Source organism: Salvelinus alpinus, chromosome 1 (genome assembly GCF_045679555.1).
Source record: "Salvelinus alpinus chromosome 1, SLU_Salpinus.1, whole genome shotgun sequence".
In the NCBI taxonomy this organism is placed as follows: Eukaryota; Metazoa; Chordata; class Actinopteri; order Salmoniformes; family Salmonidae; genus Salvelinus; species Salvelinus alpinus.
In genome coordinates, this window is record NC_092086.1 from 15,513,412 (window position 1) to 15,540,940 (window position 27,529).

General features: G+C 44.4%; 2 protein-coding genes across 8 annotated transcripts in view; one reads left to right on the plus strand and one right to left on the minus strand.

The window, feature by feature from the left end:
* rgs9a (regulator of G protein signaling 9a) overlaps positions 1-21,408 on the plus strand; it is a 31,982-nt gene extending 10,574 nt beyond the window's left edge. For 3 of the 6 annotated variants that reach the window (XM_071392392.1, XM_071392384.1, XM_071392409.1), the window contains 11 exons: positions 7,831-7,907; positions 9,050-9,131; positions 11,225-11,287; positions 15,095-15,124; positions 15,961-16,022; positions 16,451-16,564; positions 16,800-16,915; positions 17,623-17,710; positions 17,792-17,930; positions 20,474-20,556; positions 21,003-21,408. In XM_071392392.1, the coding sequence (XP_071248493.1) occupies positions 7,831-7,907; positions 9,050-9,131; positions 11,225-11,287; positions 15,095-15,124; positions 15,961-16,022; positions 16,451-16,564; positions 16,800-16,915; positions 17,623-17,710; positions 17,792-17,930; positions 20,474-20,556; positions 21,003-21,162 (1,014 nt within the window). In that variant the 3' untranslated portion in view covers positions 21,163-21,408. Of the gene's footprint in view, positions 1-7,830; positions 7,908-9,049; positions 9,132-11,224; positions 11,288-15,094; positions 15,125-15,960; positions 16,023-16,450; positions 16,565-16,799; positions 16,916-17,622; positions 17,711-17,791; positions 17,931-19,868; positions 20,420-20,473; positions 20,557-21,002 lie in introns of those variants that run through there. The other 3 variants (XM_071392428.1, XM_071392418.1, XM_071392401.1) reach the window with 3 other exon arrangements.
* A 3,603-nt stretch (positions 21,409-25,011) lies between these two features.
* Positions 25,012-27,529, minus strand: part of cog1 (component of oligomeric golgi complex 1) — a 50,185-nt gene continuing 47,667 nt past the window's right edge. For both annotated transcript variants that reach the window (XM_071392456.1, XM_071392451.1), the window contains one exon: positions 25,012-25,391. Coding sequence is in view for 1 of the 2 variants with exons in the window: in XM_071392451.1 (XP_071248552.1) it covers positions 25,251-25,391 (141 nt within the window). In the remaining variant the exon portion in view is untranslated. The remainder of the gene's footprint in view (positions 25,392-27,529) is intronic.

A 27,529-nucleotide genomic window follows, 5' to 3' on the forward strand; every position in this document is an offset into this window, starting at 1 on the left:
CCTACCTGTATCTCCCTGTAACTACCCGTGTCAGAGGCAGAGCAAATTACTAATCTTCATGTCACTGTCTGTCCCAATCTTTCCTCAGACCCCTTATTTCTGGCCCGTGCAGAAGTGGCCCGCTGAGGACATAGACTATGGTGGGTTTATCTTCTGTAGTGGCCCGCTGAGGACATAGACTATGGTGGGTTTATCTTCTGTAGTGGTCCGTCTGAGGACATAGACTATGGTGGGTTTATCTTCTGTAGTGGCCCGCCGAGGACATAGACTATGGTGGGTTTATCTTCTGTAGTGGTCCGTCTGAGGACATAGACTATGGTGGGTTTATCTTCTGTAGTGGCCCGCTGAGGACATAGACTATGGTGGGTTTATCTTCTGTAGTGGCCCGCTGAGGACATAGACTATGGTGGGTTTATCTTCTGTAGTGAAAGGAGAGTGAATGTCCAGTCACTGACAGATACTTATTTTTATGTATTTAAACAAATAATAAATGAGTGGGTAGATCAGCTTCAATACTGCAGATAGACTGTGGCTTCTATCAATGTAATTGGCTGCATCATTTCCAATCTCCCATATATTTATTTTGTAAATATATATATATACTCAGCAAAAAAGAAACGTCCTCTCTGCGTTTATTTTCAGCAAACTTAAAGTGTAAATATTTGTATGAACATAACAAGATTCAACAACTGAGACATAAACTGAACAAGTTCCACAGACATGTGACTAACAGAAATTGAATAATGTGTCCCTGAACAAAGCTGGGGGTCAACATCAAAAGTAACAGTCAGTATATGGTGTGGCCACCAGCTGCATTAAGTACTGCAGTGCATCTCCTCCTCATGGACTGCAGCAGATTTGCCAGTTATTGCTGTGAGATGTTACCCCACTCTTCCACCAAGGCACCTGCAAGTTCCCGGACATTTCTGGGGGGAATGGCACTAGCCCTCACCCTCCGATCCAACAGGTCCCAGACTTGCTCAATGGGATTGAGATCCGGGCTCTTCGCTGGCCATGACAGAACACTGACATTCCTGTCTTGCAGGAAATCACGCACAGAAAGAGCAGTATGGCTGGTGGCATTGTCATGCTGGAGGGTCATGTCAGGATGAGCCTGCAGGAAGGGTACCACATGAGGGAGGAGGATGTCTTCCCTGTTGAGATTGCCTGCAATGACAACAAACTCAGTCCGATGATGCTATGACACACCGCCCCAGACCATGACGGACCCTCCACCTCCAAATCGATCCCGCTCCAGAGTACAGGCCTCGGTGTAACGCTCATTCCTTCGACGATAAACGCGAATCCGACCATCACCCCTGGTGAGACAAAACCGCGACTCGTCAGTGAAGAGCACTTTTTGCCAGTCCTGTCTGGTCCAGCGACGGTGGGTTTGTGCCCATAGGCGACGTTGTTGCTGGTGATGTCAGGTGAGGACCTGCCTTACAACAGGCCTACAAGCCCTCAGTCCAGCCTCGCTCAGCCTATTGCGGACAGTATGAGCACTGATGGAGGGATTGTGCGTTCCTGGTGTAACTCGGGCAGTTGTTGTTGCCATCCTGTACCTGTCCCGCAGGTGTGATGTTCGGATGTACCCATCCTGTGTATGTGTTGTTACACGTGGTCTGCCACTGCGAGGACGATCAGCTGTCTGTCCTGTCTCCCTGTAGCGCTGTCTTAGGCGTCTCACAGTACGGATATTGCAATTTATTGCCCTGGCCACATCTGCAGTCCTCATGCCTCCTTGCAGCATGCCTAAGGCACGTTCACGCAGGTGAGCAGGGACCCTGGGCATCTTTCTTTTGGTGTTTTTCAGTGTCAGTAGAAAGGCCTCTTTGGTGTCCTAAGTTTTCATAACTGTGACCTTAATTGGCTACCGTCTGTAAGCTGTTAGTGTCTTAACGACCGTTTCACAGGTGCACGTTCATTAATTGTTCATAGTTCATTGAACAAGCATGGGAAACAGTGTTTAAACCCTTTACAATGAAGACCTGTGAAGATATTTGGCTTTTTACGAATTATCTTTGAAAGACAGGGTCCTGAAAAAGGGACATTTCTTTTTTTGCTGAGTTTATATATATATATATATATACACACACTACCGGTCAAAAGTTTTAGAACACCTACACCTTCAAGGGTTTTTCTTTATTTTCACTATTTTCTACATTGTAGAATAATAGTGAAGACATCAAATCTATGAAATAACACATATGGAATCATGTAGTAACCAAAAAAGTGTTAAACAAATCAAAATATATTTTATATTTGAGATTCTTCAAATAGCCACCCTTTGACTTGATGACAGCTTTTCACACTCTCTATATTTAAAAAGATATATATTTTCCTTCATTATATTCCCCTAACCCTGCCACCCCTCCCCTAATTGGAGAAAACTAATGGACAACAACACTTAGGCTTCTACTTCCATCTTATACATATTATATATATTTTACGGACAAAGTATATTTTACAATAGTTATATTTTGTTTGTTTTTATTCCCATCCTTCAGCTACACTCAAACCCCCCATCTACTGTGTCTCTGAAGAGCATCCAATTTTAATTTTGTATTTGCCATATATTTTCCAACTGTGCTGTGATGTTTCACAAAAGTTCTGATTCTTTCTATGAATAAAAAAAAAACAGCAGTGCTATCTGATGAGTTAGCTCCAGGTAAATGTAGCTCCAGGTAAATGTAGCTCCAGGTAAATGTAGCTCCAGGTAAATGTAGCTCCAGGTAAATGTAGCTCCAGGTAAATGTAGCTCCAGGTAAATGTTGCTCCAGGTAAATGTAGCTCCAGGTAAATGTAGCTCCAGGTAAATGTTGCTCCAGGTAAATGTTGCTCCAGGTAAATGTAGCTCCAGGTAAATGTTGCAATTCTTCAGTCATTCCTGAACCTGCCACCAAAAACAAGCTACATATGAACAGTACCAAAACAAGTGATCTCATGATTATGTGTCTTTGCAGCAAAATCTGCAAAACTGGGATGGATGTATCTCCCATATATATAAAACATTCTATTGGTTGCAAGAATTGTATATAAAAAATGGAAAATGGAAAAACTCAAAGTTTTGAATCCAGCATTGTTTTGTGTATCACTGTGACGGGGAGTCGGTAGATCAAAAATCTCTTCCCAATTATTTAGCGGTCTCTATGGCACAGCTGTCAATGTTTTGGTCCTTAAATGAAACTGGTACACTTTTTTAAAAATTTATCACAATTTTCTTTAAACAATTTTTAAAGCAGGGCCGACAGATAACTTCCTTACTTTCTCCCCCTTCCACTTGCCTCTTCCATTTTTGCGGTAATGCTGCAATTAGTTGGTTGTAATTTTGGGTAGAGCAGATATTTCCATATATTTATGTTAGCTGTGTCCTATTTATGATATAATTTACAAAGATTATACTTTTTTTTTTTATTCTCAAAAAATAAAGTTAAAAGAAAATCAATTAGTATATTTGAGTTTAACCATAATATTTGTGGTATTATTTGTTCTGTCTTTTCTGGTGGATTAAACTGAAATTGTAACCAACTTTCTATGGCTTTTGTTTTAAAAATAGCAATATTTTGGAGATTATTTAATTTTCAAATAACCGAAAGTGAGAGGTTGTAGTCTGAATAAAGGGGAAAAGGACATTCTTGAACATGGTGTGAGACATTCTTACTAATCTGCTAGAAAACCAGTTCAGATTTAAGTATAACTTTTGTATGAAGCCTTTAGTGAGAGGTCTAATGCTTTAATATTTGCTTTAATATTTATAATTTCATATTTATTATATAAATAGGCCCATTTAATTCTGTCTGGCTTCCCCTTCCAAATAAAATTAAATATTTTTTGCTCATATAATTTAATTAACAGGTCGCTAGGTGTAGGCAAGACCGTAAGCAAATAGGTAAACTGGGATATGACTAAAGAGTTAATCAGGGTAAACTGGGATATGCAAATCAAATCAAATCAACTAAAGAGTTAATCAGGGTAAACTGGGATATGACTAAAGAGTTAATCAGGGTAAACTGGGATTTGACTAAAGAGTTAATCAGGGTAAACTGGGATATGACTAAAGAGTTAATCAGGGTGATTTTTCCACAAATAGACAGGTATTTTCCTTTCCATGGTAGCAACATCTTATCTATTTTTGCAAACTTTCTATTAAAATGTATTAGAGTGACATCATTTCTTTCTTTCGGGATATGAATACCGAGTATGTCAACTTCACCGTCAGACCATTTTATTGGTAAACTACACGGTAATGTAAAAGTTATATATTTTTTAGTGATCTAATACGTAACATAGTACACTTATCATAATTTGGTTGTAATCCAGAGAGGTTAGGAAGAGTATCTAGATCCTCTATGAGGCTGTGGAGGGAATCCAGATTGTGGATTGAAAAGAAAACATGAATCGTCAGTGTTTCAATGACACCTGTTTATAATAACCTGTCAGCTACTTGTTAGTGTGACTGTTGTTCCAGCTCGTTAAGATAGTGACACGATAACATTCTGAGTCACATGTTCTCACGTAGACAAGCTGGTGATGTATTCACCCAGCTTTCTGCACCTGGCTGAGGTAAAGATGTGGTAAATAACGTGTCGTATACTTCCCCTCTCTCTCTCCCTGAAGCTGTCTACCTGGCCAGGAGAAACATCCGGAAGAAGGGGATACTGGGGCCCTATGAGCAGGTACTACGGGTGGGAAACAAAGACTGGGGGGGGAAATGCACATCTTAAATAAATCCCACTTGTGATATGTGGTTGTCTCAGCTAACTATCTCTGGATAAGTGATATGTGGTTGTCTCAGCTAACTATCTCTGGATAAGTGATATGTGGTTGTCTCAGCTAACTATCTCTGGATAAGTGATATGTGGTTGTCTCAGCTAACTATCTCTGGATAAGTGATATGTGGTTGTCTCAGCTAACTATCTCTGGATAAGTGATATGTGGTTGTCTCAGCTAACTATCTCTGGATAAGTGATATGTGGTTGTCTCAGCTAACTATCTCTGGATAAGTGATATGTGGTTGTCTCAGCTAGCTATCTCTGGATAAGTGATATGTGGTTGTCTCAGCTAACTATCTCTGGATAAGTGATATGTGGTTGTCTCAGCTAACTATCTCTGGATAAGTGATATGTGGTTGTCTCAGCTAACTATCTCTGGATAAGTGATATGTGGTTGTCTCAGCTAACTATCTCTGGATAAGTGATATGTGGTTGTCTCAGCTAACTATCTCTGGATAAGTGATATGTGGTTGTCTCACCTAACTATCTCTGGATAAGTGATATGTGGTTGTCTCACCTAACTATCTCTGGATAAGTGATATGTGGTTGTCTCAGCTAACTATCTCTGGATAAGTGATATGTGGTTGTCTCACCTAACTATCTCTGGATAAGTGATATGTGGTTGTCTCAGCTAACTATCTCTGGATAAGTGATATGTGGTTGTCTCAGCTAACTATCTCTGGATAAGTGATATGTGGTTGTCTCACCTAACTATCTCTGGATAAGTGATATGTGGTTGTCTCAGCTAACTATCTCTGGATAAGTGATATGTGGTTGTCTCAGCTAACTATCTCTGGATAAGTGATATGTGGTTGTCTCAGCTAACTATCTCTGGATAAGTGATATGTGGTTGTCTCAGCTAGCTATCTCTGGATAAGTGATATGTGGTTGTCTCAGCTAACTATCTCTGGATAAGTGATATGTGGTTGTCTCAGCTAACTATCTCTGGATAAGTGATATGTGGTTGTCTCAGCTAACTATCTCTGGATAAGTGATATGTGGTTGTCTCAGCTAACTATCTCTGGATAAGTGATATGTGGTTGTCTCAGCTAACTATCTCTGGATAAGTGATATGTGGTTGTCTCACCTAACTATCTCTGGATAAGTGATATGTGGTTGTCTCACCTAACTATCTCTGGATAAGTGATATGTGGTTGTCTCAGCTAACTATCTCTGGATAAGTGATATGTGGTTGTCTCACCTAACTATCTCTGGATAAGTGATATGTGGTTGTCTCAGCTAACTATCTCTGGATAAGTGATATGTGGTTGTCTCAGCTAACTATCTCTGGATAAGTGATATGTGGTTGTCTCACCTAACTATCTCTGGATAAGTGATATGTGGTTGTCTCAGCTAACTATCTCTGGATAAGTGATATGTGGTTGTCTCAGCTAACTATCTCTGGATAAGTGATATGTGGTTGTCTCACCTAACTATCTCTGGATAAGTGATATGTGGTTGTCTCAGCTAACTATCTCTGGATAAGTGATATGTGGTTGTCTCAGCTAACTATCTCTGGATAAGTGATATGTGGTTGTCTCACCTAACTATCTCTGGATAAGTGATATGTGGTTGTCTCACCTAACTATCTCTGGATAAGTGATATGTGGTTGTCTCACCTAACTATCTCTGGATAAGTGATATGTGGTTGTCTCACCTAACTATCTCTGGATAAGTGATATGTGGTTGTCTCAGCTAACTATCTCTGGATAAGTGATATGTGGTTGTCTCAGCTAACTATCTCTGGATAAGTGATATGTGGTTGTCTCAGCTAACTATCTCTGGATAAGTGATATGTGGTTGTCTCAGCTAACTATCTCTGGATAAGTGATATGTGGTTGTCTCAGCTAACTATCTCTGGATAAGTGATATGTGGTTGTCTCAGCTAACTATCTCTGGATAAGTGATATGTGGTTGTCTCAGCTAACTATCTCTGGATAAGTGATATGTGGTTGTCTCAGCTAACTATCTCTGGATAAGTGATATGTGGTTGTCTCAGCTAACTATCTCTGGATAAGTGATATGTGGTTGTCTCACCTAACTATCTCTGGATAAGTGATATGTGGTTGTCTCACCTAACTATCTCTGGATAAGTGATATGTGGTTGTCTCAGCTAACTATCTCTGGATAAGTGATATGTGGTTGTCTCACCTAACTATCTCTGGATAAGTGATATGTGGTTGTCTCAGCTAACTATCTCTGGATAAGTGATATGTGGTTGTCTCAGCTAACTATCTCTGGATAAGTGATATGTGGTTGTCTCACCTAACTATCTCTGGATAAGTGATATGTGGTTGTCTCAGCTAACTATCTCTGGATAAGTGATATGTGGTTGTCTCAGCTAACTATCTCTGGATAAGTGATATGTGGTTGTCTCACCTAACTATCTCTGGATAAGTGATATGTGGTTGTCTCAGCTAACTATCTCTGGATAAGTGATATGTGGTTGTCTCAGCTAACTATCTCTGGATAAGTGATATGTGGTTGTCTCACCTAACTATCTCTGGATAAGTGATATGTGGTTGTCTCAGCTAACTATCTCTGGATAAGTGATATGTGGTTGTCTCAGCTAACTATCTCTGGATAAGTGATATGTGGTTGTCTCACCTAACTATCTCTGGATAAGTGATATGTGGTTGTCTCAGCTAACTATCTCTGGATAAGTGATATGTGGTTGTCTCACCTAACTATCTCTGGATAAGTGATATGTGGTTGTCTCACCTAACTATCTCTGGATAAGTGATATGTGGTTGTCTCACCTAACTATCTCTGGATAAGTGATATGTGGTTGTCTCACCTAACTATCTCTGGATAAGAGCGTCTGCTAAACGACTAACATGTTAATGTCAGATACAGTAGCTGTCTCGCCCATAGGGCGATAGTGGTGGTTTAAGGGCTGGTGTTGGTTATATTATGTTGTCTGGGGGGTTACAAAGCAGGATTGAGGAGCTATATATTTCTTTACACATGTTTCTGTCATTTTATCTCCGGGGGATTTGTCGTCTGTCTATTTGACTTTGAGTTATTTTAGTCAAACATCTGTTCTTTTCAACAGCAACACTACGACAGTCTCCACAAGTGGATGAACCCCAAGTGGGATTTCATCGTGATGCAGGCTACAGAACAGTACAAGTATGTAAACCTTCTGTTGTCTGAAGACTGGATTACACCGCTGTTTATGTGTTGGTAGGGACCCGCACACTGTGCAGGCTTTTGATCCAGCCCACCACTAACATGTCTGATTCACCTCATCAAGAGCTGTGTGATTATTCAGACCACCACTAACATGTCTGATTCACCTCATCAAGAGCTGTGTGATTATTCAGACCAGAACTAACATGTCTGATTCACCTAATCAAGAGCTGTGTGATTATTCAGACCAGGACTAACATGTCTGATTCACCTCATCAAGAGCTGTGTGATTATTCAGACCAGGACTAACATGTCTGATTCACCTCATCAAGAGCTGTGTGATTATTCAGACCAGGACTAACATGTCTGATTCACCTCATCAAGAGCTGTGTGATTATTCAGACCAGGACTAACATGTCTGATTCACCTCATCAAGAGCTGTGTGATTATTCAGACCAGGACTAACATGTCTGATTCACCTAATCAAGAGCTGTGTGATTATTCAGCCCAGCACTAACATGTCTGATTCACCTAATCAAGAGCTGTGTGATTATTCAGACCAGGACTAACATGTCTGATTCACCTCATCAAGAGCTGTGTGATTATTCAGACCAGGACTAACATGTCTGATTCACCTCATCAAGAGCTGTGTGATTATTCAGACCAGAACTAACATGTCTGATTCACCTAATCAAGAGCTGTGTGATTATTCAGACCAGGACTAACATGTCTGATTCACCTCATCAAGAGCTGTGTGATTATTCAGACCAGGACTAACATGTCTGATTCACCTCATCAAGAGCTGTGTGATTATTCAGACCAGAACTAACATGTCTGATTCACCTCATCAAGAGCTGTGTGATTATTCAGACCACCACTAACATGTCTGATTCACCTCATCAAGAGCTGTGTGATGATTTGCATCAGGTGTGTTCGTGCTTGGATGAATAAAAGTCTGCACACCTTGTGGGTCCCCAAGACCAGGTGTAATTCAATAGACCTGTCTTTGTTTCCTGGATCTACCTCCTTTCCCCTGTCTGTTTCTCTGATATGTGTTCTGACTGTTTCTGTCTCCTGTCTGTCTGCCTCGTCTGTCTGTCTGTCTGTCTGTCTGTCTGTCTGTCTGTCTGTCTGTCTGTCAGGGCTAATAAAGAGAGGAAGAAGCCAGACAGAGTGGTGTTGGACTGTCAGGAGAGAGCCTACTGGATAGTACACAGGCCACCAGTGAGTACAGACCCACCAATGTGTTTGTGTGTGTGTGTGTGTCCACAAGGACAGGATATTGTTGCTGTCAGCCTATGAGCTCCATAGCGTCTAGTCCTGCTGTCTCTCCATTCACTATGACTCTGTTTCGTGATGGAATTGACTCCGCCGTAAAGTTCGATGTGGTAGTAAACAGCTTGGAGGCAAGTCTTTTAGGTTATTTAATGTGGAACTCTTTATTACACACGGCTGTCTGTCAACCACAACATGAGAACTAACAGGGGTCGTCAGTTGAAACATTTTTTTGTGGGGGGGAGAACATCGCCAAGGACTATGTGTGATGTAATACACAGGGAAAAAGATACGAGGTGTTTTTAGGACATGGGGAAAATGAAACCTGTTAATCAGTTCAGGTGGGTTCCACGCTGCAGCAGGGAACTAGGAGGGGGGCTTGACAACACTGAGGAAAATACAACCTGTTACTCAGTTCAGGTAGCCTCCACGCTGCAGCAGGAAACTAGGAGGGGTGATTGACAACACTGAGGAAAATACAACCTGTTACTCAGTTCAGGTAGGCCTCCACGCTGCAGCAGGGAACTAGGAGGGGGCTTGACAACACTGGGGAAAATACAACCTGTTACTCAGTTCAGGTAGGCCTCCACGCTGCAGCAGGGAACTAGGAGGGGGCTTGACAACACTGGGGAAAATACAACCTGTTACTCAGTTCAGGTAGGCCTCCACGCTGCAGCAGGGAACTAGGAGGGGGCTTGACAACACTGGGGAAAATACAACCTGTTACTCAGTTCAGGTAGGCCTCCACGCTGCAGCAGGGAACTAGGAGGGGGCTTGACAACACTGGGGAAAATACAACCTGTTACTCAGTTCAGGTAGGCCTCCACGCTGCAGCAGGGAACTAGGAGGGGTGCTTGACAACACTGGGGAAAATACAACCTGTTACTCAGTTCAGGTAGGCCTCCACGCTGCAGCAGGGAACTAGGAGGGGTGATTGACAACACTGGGGAAAATACAACCTGTTACTCAGTTCAGGTAGGCCTCCACTGCAGCAGGGAACTAGGAGGGGGGCTTGACAACACGGAGGAAAATACAACTAAAGGGTTTACCAGGAAAAACTTCCAAAAAGACTAATTAGACACAGAAAGGAGTTGGAGCATGTCAAGTAGCTTCCTATTGGTTCATTCATCCCCCCCTCCTCTCCCCTGTAACTATTCCCCAGGACGTTGCTGTAATTGAGAATGTGTTCTCAGTCGACTTAAGGGTTAAATAAAAACAATTAAATAGAAGTAATATAATGTTCTCATTCAAAATGAACAATGATTGAGGATGTTGGTGCCAGATCTGTTTGGAAAACATCGGTATGCTCATTGGAGACCATTCAAATGCAGCATGATCATATGTCAGCTGATGTTCCTTACCCAGGGGTCTGTGCTCCAGTTCCTTACCCAGGGGCCTGTGCTCCAGTTCCTTACCCAGGGGCCTGTGCTCCAGTTCCTTACCCAGGGGTCTGTGCCCCAGTTCCTTACCCAGGGGTCTGTGCTCCAGTTCCTTACCCAGGGGTCTGTGCTCCAGTTCCTTACCCAGGGGTCTGTGCCCCAGTTCCTTACCCAGGGGTCTGTGCTCCAGTTCCTTACCCAGGGGTCTGTGCTCCAGTTCCTTACCCAGGGGTCTGTACCCCAGTTCCTTACCCAGGGGTCTGTGCCCCAGTTCCTTACCCAGGGGTCTGTGCTCCAGTTCCTTACCCAGGGGTCTGTGCTCCAGTTCCTTACCCAGGGGTCTGTGCTCCAGTTCCTTGCCCAGGGGTCTGTGCTCCAGTTCCTTGCCCAGGGGTCTGTGCTCCAGTTCCTTACCCAGGGGTCTGTGCTCCAGTTCCTTACCCAGGGGTCTGTGCTCCAGTTCCTTACCCAGGGGTCTGTTCTCCAGTTCCTTACCCAGGGGTCTGTGCTCCAGTTCCTTACCCAGGGGTCTGTGCTCCAGTTCCTTACCCAGGGGTCTGTGCTCCAGTTCCTTACCCAGGGGTCTGTGCTCCAGACTCTGGAGATAATATGTTGAGCTACAGCACATCAGACTGACTAAACAGGTGCTTGGTGTGTCCACAGCGTCGGACACACAGTGCCATGGACTATGGGCTGGACCGTCTCATTGACCCCAATGCAGAGGAGGTAACAGGTGAGTACTGTGCTGTCTGAGACATTTCCCTTGGAAAACAGAGTGGGTCCCAAGTGCACCCTGTACGTTATACACTGAGTGTACAAAACATCAAGGACACCTTCCTAATATTGAGTTGTCCCCCCTCCTTTGCCCTCAGAACAGCTTCAATTTGTTGGGGCGTGGACTCTACAAGGTGTCGAAAGCGTTCCACAGGGATGCTGGCCCATGTTGACTCCAATGCTTCCCACAAGTTGGCTGGATGTCCTTTAGGTGGTGGACCATTCTTGATACACACGGGAAACTGTTGAGCGTGAAAAACCCAGCAGCGTTGCAGTTCTTGACACAAACCGGTGCGCCTGGCACCTACTACCATACCCCGTTCAAAGGCACTTAAATATTTTGTCTTGCCCATTAACCCTCTGAATGGCAACACATACACGTCTCAATTGTCTCAAGGCTTAAAAATCCTTCTTTAACCCGTCTCCTCCCCTTTACCTACACTGATTGAAGTGGATTTAACAGGTGACATCAATAAGGGATCATATCTTTCACCTGGATTCACCTGGTCAGTCTGTCATGGACAGAGCAGGCGTTCATAATGTTTCTTTCACCTGGATTCACCTGGTCAGTCTGTCCTGGACAGAGCAGGCGTTCATAATGTTTCTTTCACCTGGATTCACCTGGTCAGTCTGTCATGGACAGAGCAGGTGTTCATAATGTTTCTTTCACCTGGATTCACCTGGTCAGTCTGTCCTGGACAGAGCAGGCGTTCATAATGTTTCTTTCACCTGGATTCACCTGGTCAGTCTGTCATGGACAGAGCAGGCGTTCATAATGTTTCTTTCACCTGGATTCACCTGGTCAGTCTGTCATGGACAGAGCAGGCGTTCATAATGTTTTGTCCACTCAGTGTATAATGTGTTGTCATTTGGGAAGCATCCTTGTTATCTCAATAGGATTTATTTTGGACTTCCTGGTTTGAGGTTCAAATAAAAGAGTTTGACGTTGGAAGGGGGTGGAACTATGTTGAGAGGTGGTAGGAGGTGTTATAATGTGATCTCCAATAGGCAGATTCTGTGTGGAAACCAGATGGAATCTGCCAGGACTGAATAGGACACGTGATAACGAGCAGTATTCATTCAGGTTTTTTTCTGGGTTTTTGTCACTGGTTGTTTGGACGTATCAGGATTGGGTGAAAGCAGTGCTTCATTTGCTTCGCCTCGAGTGCTTCGAACATGTGCCCATGCAGATCGGGGGGGGGATTCTTTCCCTTGTCATATTTCAATTTGACATCTTTGTAATTTACCAGACGCTCTTATCCAGAGAGACTTACAGGAGCCATTAGGGTTAAGTGCCTTGTTCAAGGGTAGATTTTTCACCTAGTTGACTCGGGATTTGAACCAGCAACCTTTATGTTACTGGTCCAACACTCTTAACCGATAGGCTACCTGCCACCACATATGTCATCACTCCACCAGTCTGAGATGAAGAGATGTGGGAGACTGAATAGAGAGAGGAGACAGAGAGAGAAAACCACCTGCTTCTCAGAACTCTAAGAACATTACTGAGGATTAGCAGGGAGTCTACTAGAGTACAGCTCTCTCTCTCTACCTCTCTCTCTACCCCTCTCTCTCCCTCTCTTTCTCTACCTCTCTCTCTCTACCTCTCTCTCTACCCCACTCTCTACCCCTCTCTCTACCTCTCTTTCTCTACCCCTCTCTCTCTACTTCTCTACCTCTCTCTCTAACCCTCTCTCTACCTCTCTTTCTCTACCTCTCTCTCTCTACTTCTCTACCTCTCTCTCTACCCCTCTCTCTACCTCTTTCTCTACCTCTCTCTCTCTACTTCTCTACCTCTCTCTCTACCCCTCTCTCTACCTCTCTTTCTCTACCTCTCTCTCTCTACTTCTCTACCTCTCTCTCTACCCCTCTCTCTACCTTTCTTTCTCTACCTCTCTCTCTACCTCTCAATTTCAATTCAAGGTCTTTATTGGCATGGAAAACATATGTTAACATTGCCAAAGAAAGTGAAGTAGATGATAAACAAAAGTGAAATAAACAATAAAAATGAACAGTAAACATTACACTCACAAAAGTTCCCAAAGAATAAAGACATTACAAATGTCATATTATGTGCAAATTGTTAAAGTACAAAAGGGAAAATAAATAAACATAAATATGGGTTGTATTTACAATGGTGTTTGTTCTTCACTGGTCACCCTTTTCTTGTGGCAACAGGTCACAAATCTTTCTGCTGTGATGCACACTGTGGTATTTCACCCAGTAGATGTGGGAGTTTATCAAAATCGGGTTTGTTTTCTAATTATTTGTGGATCTGTGTAATCCGAGGGAAATATGGGTCTCTAATATGGTCATACATTGGGCAGGAGGTTAGGAAGTGCAGCTCAGTTTCCACCTCATTTTGTGGGCAGTGAGCACATAGCCTGTCTTCTCTTGAGAGCCAAGTCTGCCTACGGCGGCCTTTCTCAATAGCAAGGCAAGGCTCACTGAGTCTGTACATAGTCAAAGCTTTCAACACCACAGGCCTTTTTGGGTTGGAGGGTTTGTATTTTCTCTCTCTGCTCTTCAGTCAAAGCTTTCAACACCACGGTCCTTTTTGGGTTGGAGGGTTTGTATTTTCTCTCTCTGCTCTTCATTTGACAGTTTGTTTTGTCGTCTCTTCCTTCAGATTCTATTCCATCACATCCTTCACCTGTTGTCGAGAGGAGGGTTTATACACCACACACACACACACACACACACACACACACACACACACACACACACACACACACACACACACACACACACACACACACACACACACACACACACACATCCTTCACCTGTTGTCGAGAGGAGGGTTTATACACACACACACACACACACACACACACACACACACACATCCTTCACCTGTTGTCGAGAGGAGGGTTTATACACACACACACACACACACATCCTTCACCTGTTGTCGAGAGGGTTTATACACACACACACACACATCCTTCACCGGTTGTCGAGAGGAGGGTTTATACACACACACACACACACACACATCCTTCACCTGTTGTCGAGAGGAGGGTTTATACACACACACACACACACACACACACACATCCTTCACCTGTTGTCGAGAGGAGGGTTTACACACACACACACACACACACACACATCCTTCACCTGTTGTCGAGAGGAGAGTTTACACACACACACACACACATCCTTCACCTGTTGTCGAGAGGAGGGTTTACACACACACACACACACACACACACACACACACACACACACACACACATCCTTCACCTGTTGTCGAGAGGAGGGTTTATACGAAACCACACACACACACACATCCTTCACCTGTTGTCGAGAGGAGGGTTTATACAAAACCACACACACACACACACACACACACACACACACACCTTCACTCTGTGGTGTAGCCTTTGACTGTGGTGTAGCCTGTGACTGTGGTGTAGCCTGTGACTGTGTTGTAGCCTGTGACTGTAATGTAGCCTGTGACTGTGGTGTAGCCTGTGACTGTGGTGTAGCCTGTGACTGTGGTGTAGCCTGTGACTGTGGTGTAGCCTGTGACTGTGGTGTAGTCTGTGACTGTGGTGTAGTCTGTGACTGTGGTGTAGCCTGTGACTGTGGTGTAGCCTGTGACTGTGGTGTAGCCTGTGACTGTGCTGAAGCCTGTGACTGTGCTGTAGCCTGTGACTGTGGTGTAGCCTGTGACTGTGTTGTAGCCTGTGACTGTGCTGTAGCCTGTGATAACCTGTAATAACAAGCTGTTCTTCTCTCATTGGTTTTCAGGTGTTAACCTTCGACATGGTCAGGAGAACCGTAAGACATTACGTCTGGAATACCTGAATAACCCAATGCCCTCAAGTTTGTGTTTGTGTAGAAAATAGATTAAGTACAGTCCTCCTCTCCTCCTTATTTATCCCCCTCTATCCTCTCCTCTCTCCTTATGTCCTCCTCTCCTCCTTATTTATCCCCCTCTATCCTCATGTCCTCCTCTCCTCCTTATTTATCCCCCTCTATCCTCATGTCCTCCTCTCCTCCTTATTTATCCCCCTCTATCCTCATGTCCTCCTCTCCTCCTTATTTATCCCCCTCTATCCTCATGTCCTCCTCTCCTCCTTATTTATCCCCCTCTATCCTCTCCTCATGTCCTCCTCTCCTCCTTATTTATACCCCTCTATCCTCATGTCCTCCTCTCTTCCTTATTTATCCCCCTCTATCCTCTCCTCATGTCCTCCTCTCCTCCTTATTTATCCCCCTCTATCCTCTCCTCATGTCCTCCTCTCCTCCTTATTTATCCCCCTCTATCCTCTCCTCTCTCCTCATGTCCTCCTCTCCTCCTTATTTATCCCCCTCTATCCTCTCCTCTCTCCTCATGTCCTCCTCTCCTCCTTATTTATCCCCCTCTATCCTCTCCTCATGTCCTCCTCTCCTCCTTATTTACCCCCCTCTATCCTCATGTCCTCCTCTCCTCCTTATTTATCCCCTCTATCCTCTCCTCTCTCCTTATGTCCTCCTCTCCTCCTTATTTACCCCCCTCTATCCTCTCCTCTCCTTATGTCCTCCTCTCCTCCTTATTTACCCCCCTCTATCCTCTCCTCATGTCCTCCTCTCCTCCTTATTTATCCCCCTCTATCCTCTCTCCTGCTCCCCAGAACATTTTCTTTACACAAGCCCTAATGAGGTCAGCTGTCAAATCGTCTGTGTCCCTCACAGCGTAAGTCCTTCTCAATACACTGCACACATTCATTCATTCATTCATTGGTTGTGTTTGTGTCTGGTCATTTGATTGATTGATTGATTGATAGGTTGTGTTTGTGTCTGGTCATTTGATTGGTTGATTGGTTGTGTTTGTGTCTGGTCATTTGATTGGTTGATTGGTTGTGTTTGTGTCTGGTCATTTGATTGGTTGATTGGTTGTGTTTGTGTCTGGTCATTTGATTCATTGATTGGCTGAATGACTGACTGACTGAGACCAGTAACATTACTATTGGGTTCAGAAATGTAAGACCCGTCCTAAATAAAATAACCCCCAACGTTACAGTATAATGAGAGAAGTTATTTTATTGTATATATATGATTATTTTTGGGATGACAACGTATGATGAAGGTTCACAACGTTTCTGTCCCCTCTGTTCTCCGTAGCTTTGTCAAGTACGTGACAACCCACCACAATCACGACCCGTTCCTGACAACCCCTGTCCCCAGCAACCCCTGGATAACGGACAGTGACGAGTTCTGGCAACTCAACTCAAGAAGGTACGTTCTGGCAACTCAACTCAAGAAGGTACGTTCTGGCAACTGAACACAGGTGCACAGTTTTGCTCCGGCCCAGTAGAAATACACTTGATTCTACTGATCAAAGTCTTGATTGAAGATCATGATGACTTTATTAGAATTTCTCTCTCTTCCCCCTCTCTCTCTCCTCCCCCTCTCTCCTCCCAATCTCTCCCCCCTCCCCTCTCTCTCTCTTCCCCCTCTCTCTCTTCATCAGTGTGGACATCCCCACTAAGTTGAGTGTGGAGCGTTGGGTGTTGAGCTTCTGGGAGCTGATCAGTGACCCACGAGGCAGAGTCGACTTCAAGCTCTTCCTCAAGAAGGAGCACAGTGGTCAGTACACACACACACACACACACACACACACACACACACACACACTTTTTCCTTACACAAGCCCTAATGAGGTCAGAGGTCAAATCGCTCCCGAGTGGCACAGCGGTCTAAGACACTGCATCTCAGTGCTAAAGGCGGCGCTACAGACCCTGGTTCGATCCTGGGCTGTTTCACAACCGACCGTGATCGGGAATCGGGCGGCGCACAATTGGCCCAGCATCGTCCGGGTTAGGGTTTGGCCGGGGTAGGCCGTCATTGTAAAATAAGAATTTATTCTTAACTGACTTGCCAAGTTAAATAAAGGTACAATAAAATTAAAATAAACACATTGTTTCCTCAATTCGTTTTTCCTTGATTCCTTGTGTCCTTTTTCCTTGCCTCCTCAAAGCATACTGGGAGGAAAGATGAATAGTTCCTCCAACAGAGGACGCAGGGGAGGAAAGATGAATAGTTCCTCCAACAGAGGACGCAAGGGAGGAAAGATGAATAGTTCCTCCAACAGAGGACGCAAGGGAGGAAAGAGTCATCCCAAATGGCACCCTATGTAGTGCACTACGTAGGGAATAGGGAGCCATTTCATTTAGGATGCACCCTACGGTTTACCTTGCATGCCGTGGTATGCAGCTCAGCTAACCTAGCATTTCTACTAACCACACGTGTGTGTGTGTGCGTGCGCGCGTATGTGTGTGTGCGTGTGCGTGCAGCGGAGAACATGGCGTTCTACGAGGCAGCTGAGGAGATGAGGTGGGGAGCAGCATCTGCCATACCAGAGAAATCCCAGTTCATCTTCAAGTGAGTTACACTGGAGAGTGTGTGTGTGACAGAGAGTTGCTTCTTGGTTTTTAACCTTGGTGTGTGTGTGTGTGTGTGTAGCACCTTTCTGAAACCTGGAGCTCCTCGATGGATCAACATTGATGGTCGTACCATGGGGCTGACGGTGAAGGGCCTGGTTGTTCCTCACCGCTACGTCCTCGACGCTGCCCAGACACACATCTTCCTGCTCATGAAGAAGGTGTGTGTGTGTAGTGTTAGTCCCTCCAGACAGAGGGGTCAGGCTTATTCATCACACCAGCATCGTTCACTGAACTACCTCTATAACACAACGCACAGTAAACAAACAAAGGTGAGCAGGATCATACACTGCTCAAAAGAATAAAGGGAACACTAAAATAACACATCCTAGATCTGAATGAATGAACTATTCTTTACATAGTTGAATGTGCTGACAACAAAATCACACAAAAATTATCAATGGAAATCAAATGTATCAACCCATGGAGGTCTGGATTTGGAGTCACACTCAAAATTAAAGTGGAAAACCACACTACAGGCTGATCCAACTTTGATGTAATGTCCTTAAAACAAGTCAAAATTAGGCTCAGTAGTGTGTGTGACCTCCACGTGCCTGTATGACCTCCCTACAACGCCTGGGCATGCTCCTGATGAGGTGGCGGATGGTCTCCTGAGGGATCTCCTCCCAGACCTGGACTAAAGCATCCGCCAACTCCTGGACAGTCTGTGGTGCAGCGTGGCGTTGGTGGATGGAGCGAGACATGATGTCCCAGATGTGCTCAATTGGATTCAGGTCTGGGGAACGGGCGGGCCAGTCCATAGCATCAATGCCTTCCTCTTGCAGGAACTGCTGACACACTCCAGCCACATGAGGTCTAGCATTGTCTTGCATTAGGAGGAACCCAGGACCAACCACACCAGCATATGGTCTCATAAGGGGTCTGAGGATCTCTTCTCGGTACCTAATGGCAGTCAGGCTACCTCTGGCGAGCCCATGGAGAGCTGTGCGGCCCCCCAAAGAAATGCCACCCCACACCATGACTGACCCACCGCCAAACCGGTCATGCTGGAGGATGTTGCAGGCAGCAGAACGTTCTCCACGGCGTCTCCAGACTCTGTCACGTCTGTCACGTGCTCAGTGTGAACCTGCTTTCATCTGTGAAGAGCACAGGGCGCCAGTGGCGAATTTGCCAATCTTGGTGTTCTCTGGCAAATGCCAAACGTCCTGCACGGTGTTGGGCTGTAAGCACAACCCCCACCTGTGGACGTCGGGCCCTCATACCACCCTCATGGAGTCTGTTTCTGACCGTTTGAGCAGACACATGCACATTTGTGGCCTGCTGGAGGTCATTTTGCAGGGCTCTGGCAGTGCTCCTCCTTGCACAAAGGCGGAGGTAGCGGTCCTGCTGCTGGGTTGTTGCCCTCCTACGGTCTCCTCCACGTCTCCTGATGTACTGGCCTGTCTCCTGGTAGCGCCTCCATGCTCTGGACACTACGCTGACAGACACAGCAAACCTTCTTGCCACAGCTCGCATTGATGTGCCATCCTGGATGAGCTGCACTACCTGAGCCACTTGTGTGGGTTGTAGACTCCGTCTCATGCTACCACTAGAGTGAAAGCACCGCCAGCATTCAAAAGTGACCAAAACATCAGCCAGGAAGCATAGGAACTGAGAAGTGGTCTGTGGTCACCACCTGCAGAACCACTCCTTTATTGGGGGTGTCTTGCTAATTGCCTATAATTTCCACCTTTTGTCTATTCCATTTGCACAACAGCATGTGAAATTTATTGTCAATCAGTGTTGCTTCCTAAGTGGACAGTTTGATTTCACAGAAGTGTGATTGACTTGGAGTTACATTGTGTTGTTTAAGTGTTCCCTTTATTTTTTTGAGCAGTGTATAAAGTTAGTTGTCATGACGCACGGCCGGAACGCCAGATTGTCCGTTTCATAACGTCAAAATGAGGAATTGGCTCAACTCAAAAGTTTGTAGTAACTAACAAGTATTTGGGTGCCGGATTCCAAAGGAAAACCCTGCACTCAATGAAATATTATTTTACTTTTTTGTGTCTCTTTTTTTTAGCAGCAGAGGTGCTGCAAATAAAATACATTCAAACTTCAAGGTTTTATAATGTCCCCTCCTCCTGTCTCTGTCCCAGGATACCTTCTACCGTTACCTCAAGTCTCCGGTCCACAAAGACATGTTTTATAATGTCCCCTCTGTCTCTGTCCCAGGATACCTTCTACCGTTACCTCAAGTCTCCGGTCCACAAAGACATGTTTTATAATGTCCCCTCCTCTGTCTCTGTCCCAGGATACCTTCTACTGTTACCTCAAGTCTCCGGTCCACAAAGACATGTTTTATAATGTCCCCTCCTCTGTCTCTGTCCCAGGATACCTTCTACCGTTACCTCAAGTCTCTGGTCCACAAAGACATGTTTTATAATGTCCCCTCTGTCTCTGTCCCAGGATACCTTCTACCGTTACCTCAAGTCTCCGGTCCACAAAGACATGTTTTATAATGTCCCCTCCTCTGTCTCTGTCCCAGGATACCTTCTACCGTTACCTCAAGTCTCCGGTCCACAAAGACATGTTTTATAATGTCCCCTCCTGTCTCTGTCCCAGGATACCTTCTACCGTTACCTCAAGTCTCCGGTCCACAAAGACATGTTTTATAATGTCCCCTCTGTCTCTGTCCCAGGATACCTTCTACCGGTCCACAAAGACATGTTTTATAATGTCCCCTCCTCTGTCTCTGTCCCAGGATACCTTCTACCGCTACCTCAAGTCTCCGGTCCACAAAGACATGCAGAAGAGGGCTCTGGTCCCGACGCCTCACGTTTTCACGTAAGACGCTGCAGGATATTCTGCACCTACACAATATCATTGTTTATTGGACTGAAACATTCACCTGTCTCTACCAAGTCCCCTCCAGACAGTTTATAGAGATAGTATCATGTGTTGTTGCATCGCTCTCCTTTTACCAGAGACATTCCGCTGGTCTTGGAGGATCATGGAAATTCAACAACAGCAGTGGTCTTGATGTGCAATATGAGTGATCATCTACACTCACCTCTTTTCTCCTCCCCCCCTCTCTCTCACCGCACCTTCCCCTTCTGTCTCTCACCGCCCCTTCTCTCTCTGTCTCTCTTCTCTCGCTCTCTTCCCCCTCTCTCTCACCGCCCCTTCCCCATTCTCTCTCTCCCCCCTCTGTCTCTTCCCCCTCTGTCTCTCTCCCCCCTCTCTGTCTCTCACCGGCCCTTCTCTCTCTCTTCCCTCTCCCTCCTCTCCAGTGATGCCCAGTTGGAGGCCAATGTGAGGAATCGTAACCCAGGCGTCAGCCCCATCCTGCTGTGGCAGCAGGAGGAGGAGGAGAAGGCAGCAGCAGCTGTTGCTGCCAGGCCCATTGACGTCAAAGCCATGGTGGCCACCAACAAGCTGGACAGGAAGTAGAGAGAGCCCAGGGCATCATGGGAAATAGGAGTTTAATATACACACTGTTGTTCATCTAATATATATTTGGTTTCCATGGAGATGGTGTTACATAGGACTACTTAAAGTCCTAAATAATGGACTTATTAGTTATTGTTTTAATGGAGATACTGGTATTGTATAGAATAATTGATGTCCTCGACCACTGATGTCAAGCCAGTACGGATTGGTTGATTGAGGGAAATAAACGATTGGCTGTTGAGTAGCTATGTTGCGTTAAGGCCAGTTACTGTACTGAGAATGAATCTGCTGACCAGATGATAAAAGCTACTTCAGTTCAGATGGACAGAGAACAGGGCCTGTCTGTAGGGGCCCTGTGATACACAACATACTATATCAACTGCTGCAGCGGAGAACAGGGCCTGTCTGTAGGGGCCCTCTGATACACAACATACTATATCAACTGCTGCAGCGGAGAACAGGGCCTGTCTGTAGGGGCCCTCTGATACACAACATACTATATCAACTGCTGCAGCGGAGAACAGGGCCTGTCTGTAGGGGCCCTCTGGTACACAACATACTATATCAACTGCTGCAGCGGAGAACAGGGCCTGTCTGTAGGGGCCCTCTGATACACAACATACTATATCAACTGCTGCAGCGGAGAAATATATACATCTGGAAGAGTCACGTGACTGTTAGAAGGAAACGGAAAGCCAGAGGTAGATACCAGTTGATACCAGTCTGCAACTAGATAGATACGTTATCATTACCAGTCTGCAACTAGATAGATACGTTATCATTACCAGTCTGCAACTAGATAGATACGTTATCATTACCAGTCTGCAACTAGATAGATACGTTATCATTACCAGTCTGCAACTAGATAGATACGTTATCATTACCAGTCTGCAACTAGATAGATACGTTATCATTACCAGTCTGCAACTAGATAGATACGTTATCATTACCAGTCTGCAACTAGATAGATACGTTATCATTACCAGTCTGCAACTAGATAGATACGTTATCATTACCAGTCTGCAACTAGATAGATACGTTATCATTACCAGTCTGCAACTAGATAGATACGTTATCATTACCAGTCTGCAACTAGATAGATACGTTATCATTACCAGTCTGCAACTAGATAGATACGTTATCATTACCAGTCTGCAACTAGATAGATACATTATCATTACCAGTCTGCAACTAGATAGATACGTTATCATTACCAGTCTGCAACTAGATAGATACGTTATCATTACCAGTCTGCAACTAGATAGATACGTTATCATTACCAGTCTGCAACTAGATAGATACGTTATCATTACCAGCCTGCAACTAGATAGATACGTTATCATTACCAGTCTGCAACTAGATAGATACGTTATCATTACCAGTCTGCAACTAGATAGATACGTTATCATTACCAGTCTGCAACTAGATAGATACGTTATCATTACCAGCCTGCAACTAGATAGATACGTTATCATTACCAGTCTGCAACTAGATAGATACGTTATCATTACCAGCCTGCAACTAGATAGATACGTTATCATTACCAGCCTGCAACTAGATAGATACGTTATCATTACCAGTCTGCAACTAGATAGATACGTTATCATTACCAGTCTGCAACTAGATAGATACGTTATCATTACCAGTCTGCAACTAGATAGATACGTTATCATTACCAGCCTGCAACTAGATAGATACGTTATCATTACCAGTCTGCAACTAGATAGATACGTTATCATTACCAGCCTGCAACTAGATAGATACGTTATCATTACCAGTCTTCAGCCAGAGATAGATAACAGTTATCTTCAGCCAGAGATAGATAACAGTTATCGTTACCAGTCTTCAGCCAGAGATAGATAACAGTTATCGTTACCAGTCTTCAGCCAGAGATAGATAACAGTTATCGTTACCGGTCTTCAGCCAGAGATAGATAACAGTTATCGTTACCGGTCTTCAGCCAGAGATAGATAACAGTTATCGTTACCAGTCTTCAGCCAGAGATAGATAACAGTTATCGTTACCAGTCTTCAGCCAGAGATAGATAACAGTTATCGTTACCGGTCTTCAGCCAGAGATAGATAACAGTTATCGTTACCGGTCTTCAGCCAGAGATAGATAACAGTTATCGTTACCGGTCTTCAGCCAGAGATAGATAACAGTTATCGTTACCGGTCTTCAGCCAGAGATAGATAACAGTTATCGTTACCAGTCTTCAGCCAGAGATAGATAACAGTTATCGTTACCAGTCTTCAGCCAGAGATAGATAACAGTTATCGTTACCGGTCTTCAGCCAGAGATAGATAACAGTTATCGTTACCGGTCTTCAGCCAGAGATAGATAACAGTTATCGTTACCAGTCTTCAGCCAGAGATAGATAACAGTTATCGTTACCAGTCTTCAGCCAGAGATAGATAACAGTTATCGTTACCGGTCTTCAGCCAGAGATAGATAACAGTTATCGTTACCGGTCTTCAGCCAGAGATAGATAACAGTTATCGTTACCGGTCTTCAGCCAGAGATAGATAACAGTTATCGTTACCGGTCTTCAGCCAGAGATAGATAACAGTTATCGTTACCAGTCTTCAGCCAGAGATAGATAACAGTTATCGTTACCAGTCTTCAGCCAGAGATAGATAACAGTTATCGTTACCGGTCTTCAGCCAGAGATAGATAACAGTTATCGTTACCGGTCTTCAGCCAGAGATAGATAACAGTTATCGTTACCAGTCTTCAGCCAGAGATAGATAACAGTTATCGTTACCAGTCTTCAGCCAGAGATAGATAACAGTTATCGTTACCAGTCTTCAGCCAGAGATAGATAACAGTTATCGTTACCAGTCTTCAGCCAGAGATAGATAACAGTTATCGTTACCAGTCTTCAGCCAGAGATAGATAAGTTATCGTTACCGGTCTTCAGCCAGAGATAGATAACAGTTATCGTTACCAGTCTTCAGCCAGAGATAGATAACAGTTATCGTTACCAGTCTTCAGCCAGAGATAGATAACAGTTATCGTTACCAGTCTTCAGCCAGAGATAGATAACAGTTATCGTTACCGGTCTTCAGCCAGAGATAGATAACAGTTATCGTTACCGGTCTTCAGCCAGAGATAGATAAGTTATCGTTACCACAGTCTGCAAAATGTATTTTATATTTGTAAGTCTCACATGTCCCATACCTCTGTAGGTGGTGTATTGTTCATCTGTCTGTCTCTAGCTATTCTGTCTGTCTCTAGCTATTTCTACAACACTATGTCAAAGCTGAACCTGTCTACACACTCCTGTCTGTCTGTCAGTGTATAGAACATGTTGTCTGTCTGCAGGCTGACGTTTTGTTCTCCTACCTCTGTTCTGATAATCCGGTCTCCGACCCAATTATTATAAAATATGTAATAAAACCATAATCCTTTAACGGACCTGCTGCTTCAGAACATTAATAATGTGTGTGTCTGTGTGCTGTCTGTATGTGTGTGTACTGTCTGTCTGTGTGTGTGTACTGTCTGTCTGTACGTACTGACTGTCTGTCTGTGTACTGCCTGTGTGTGTGTGTACTGTATGTCTGTGTGTGTACTGTCTGTATGTGTGTGTACTGTCTGTCTGTGTGTGTACTGTCTCTGTACGTGTACTGACTGTATTTGTGTGTACTGTCTGTCTGTACGTGTACTGACTGTATGTGTGTGTACTGTCTGTATGTGTGTGTACACTGTCTGCATGTGTGTGTACTGTCTGTATGTGTGACTATCCTCACCTGTCTCCAATCTTAGCAGCAGGACCCAGACAGTGGTCAGGTATATACTAAAACATTATCTAGCTCCACTATATTAATTAAATCACACATCAACACAATCTCATGAATAATCAATCTGTATTATTGATCCATATCTTCTAACAGTCAGTCTCTGTACAGTACAATGTGTTTAAAGAATACAACAGTAGTCACACTCCTTATTTGGGTTCAGTGTTAAATGGCACCCTATTCCCTATATAGTGGGAATAGTTCCCATAGGTCCTGGTCAAAAGTAGTGCACTATATATAGTGGCAATAGAGAGTGTCATAGGCCCTTATTTGGACATGCTAGACAGCCCCTTATTTGGACATGCCAGACAGCCAGCCCAGCTTGAATAGCGACGGCGGCGCCAGCGGCTCCTCCTCCTGATTGGCTAGCTGTCTGAACAGGTTGCCAGGGCGGAAGGTGTCGTCGTGGGCGGGTTTAGAGGTGGGTGAGGCCTATAGGAGGGGACAGAGATGGAGGAGAGGATTTACACAACAGATATGGGGGGAATTACTTAACAGTCAGAACTTGGTGATGTTCATTAGGCGCTATACAGAAGATAACGTTTTGAAACTGAAGTGACATAGAGAGAGACTACCTGAACTGAGAGAAATAGGGAGAGACTACCTGAACTGAGAGAAATAGGGAGAGACTACCTGAACTGAGAGAAATAGAGAGAGACTACCTGAACTGAGAGACTACCTGAACTGAGAGACTACCTGAACTGAGAGACTACCTGAACTGAGAGACTACCTGAACTGAGAGAAATAGAGAGAGACTACCTGAACTGAGAGAAATAGAGAGAGACTACCTGAACTGAGAGACTACCTGAACTGAGAGAAATAGAGAGAGACTACCTGAACTGAGAGAAATAGGGAGAGACTACCTGAACTGAGAGAAATAGGGAGAGACTACCTGAACTGAGAGACTACCTGAACTGAGAGACTACCTGAACTGAGAGAAATAGAGAGAGACTACCTGAACTGAGAGAAATAGGGAGAGACTACCTGAACTGAGAGAAATAGGGAGAGACTACCTGAACTGAGAGACTACCTGAACTGAGAGAACTGAGAGAAATAGGGAGAGACTACCTGAACTGAGAGAAATAGGGAGAGACTACCTGAACTGAGAGAAATAGGGAGAGACTACCTGAACTGAGAGACTACCTGAACTGAGTGAAATAGGGAGAGACTACCTGAACTGAGAGAAATAGGGAGAGACTACCTGAACTGAGAGAAATAGGGAGAGACTACCTGAACTGAGAGACTACCTGAACTGAGTGAAATAGGGAGAGACTACCTGAACTGAGAGAAATAGGGAGAGACTACCTGAACTGAGAGAAATAGGGAGAGACTACCTGAACTGAGAGACTACCTGAACTGAGAGAAATAGGGAGAGACTACCTGAACTGAGAGAAATAGGGAGAGACTACCTGAACTGAGAGAAATAGGGAGACTACCTGAACTGAGTGAAATAGAGAGACTACCTGAACTGAGAGAAATAGAGAGACTACCTGAACTGAGAGAAATAGGGAGAGACTACCTGAACTGAGTGAAATAGAGAGAGACTACCTGAACTGAGTGAAATAGGGAGACTACCTGAACTGAGAGAAATAGGGAGAGACTACCTGAACTGAGTGAAATAGGGAGACTACCTGAACTGAGAGAAATAGGGAGAGACTACCTGAACTGGGAGACTACCTGAACTGAGAGACTACCTGAACTGAGAGAAATAGGGAGATACTACCTGAACTGAGAGACTACCTGAACTGAGTGAAATAGGGAGAGACTACCTGAACTGAGAGAAATAGGGAGAGACTACCTGAACTGAGAGAAATAGGGAGAGACTACCTGAACTGAGAGACTACCTGAACTGAGAGAAATAGGGAGAGACTACCTGAACTGAGAGACTACCTGAACTGAGTGAAATAGGGAGAGACTACCTGAACTGAGAGAAATAGGGAGAGACTACCTGAACTGAGTGAAATAGGGAGAGACTACCTGAACTGAGAGAAATAGGGAGAGACTACCTGAACTGAGAGACTACCTGAACTGAGAGACTACCTGAACTGAGAGAAATAGGGAGAGACTACCTGAACTGAGTGAAATAGGGAGAGACTACCTGAACTGAGAGAAATAGGGAGAGACTACCTGAACTGAGAGAAATAGGGAGAGACTACCTGAACTGAGAGAAATAGAGAGAGACTACCTGAACTGAGAGAAATAGGGAGAGACTACCTGAACTGAGAGAAATAGGGAGAGACTACCTGAACTGAGTGAAATAGGGAGAGACTACCTGAACTGAGAGAAATAGGGAGAGACTACCTGAACTGAGAGAAATAGGGAGAGACTACCTGAACTGAGAGAAATAGGGAGAGACTACCTGAACTGAGAGAAATAGGGAGAGACTACCTGAACTGAGAGAAATAGGGAGAGACTACCTGAACTGAGAGACTACCTGAACTGAGTGAAATAGAGAGAGACTACCTGAACTGAGTGAAATAGAGAGAGACTACCTGGACTGAGAGAAATAGAGAGAGACTACCTGAACTGAGAGAAATAGGGAGAGACTACCTGAACTGAGAGAAATAGGG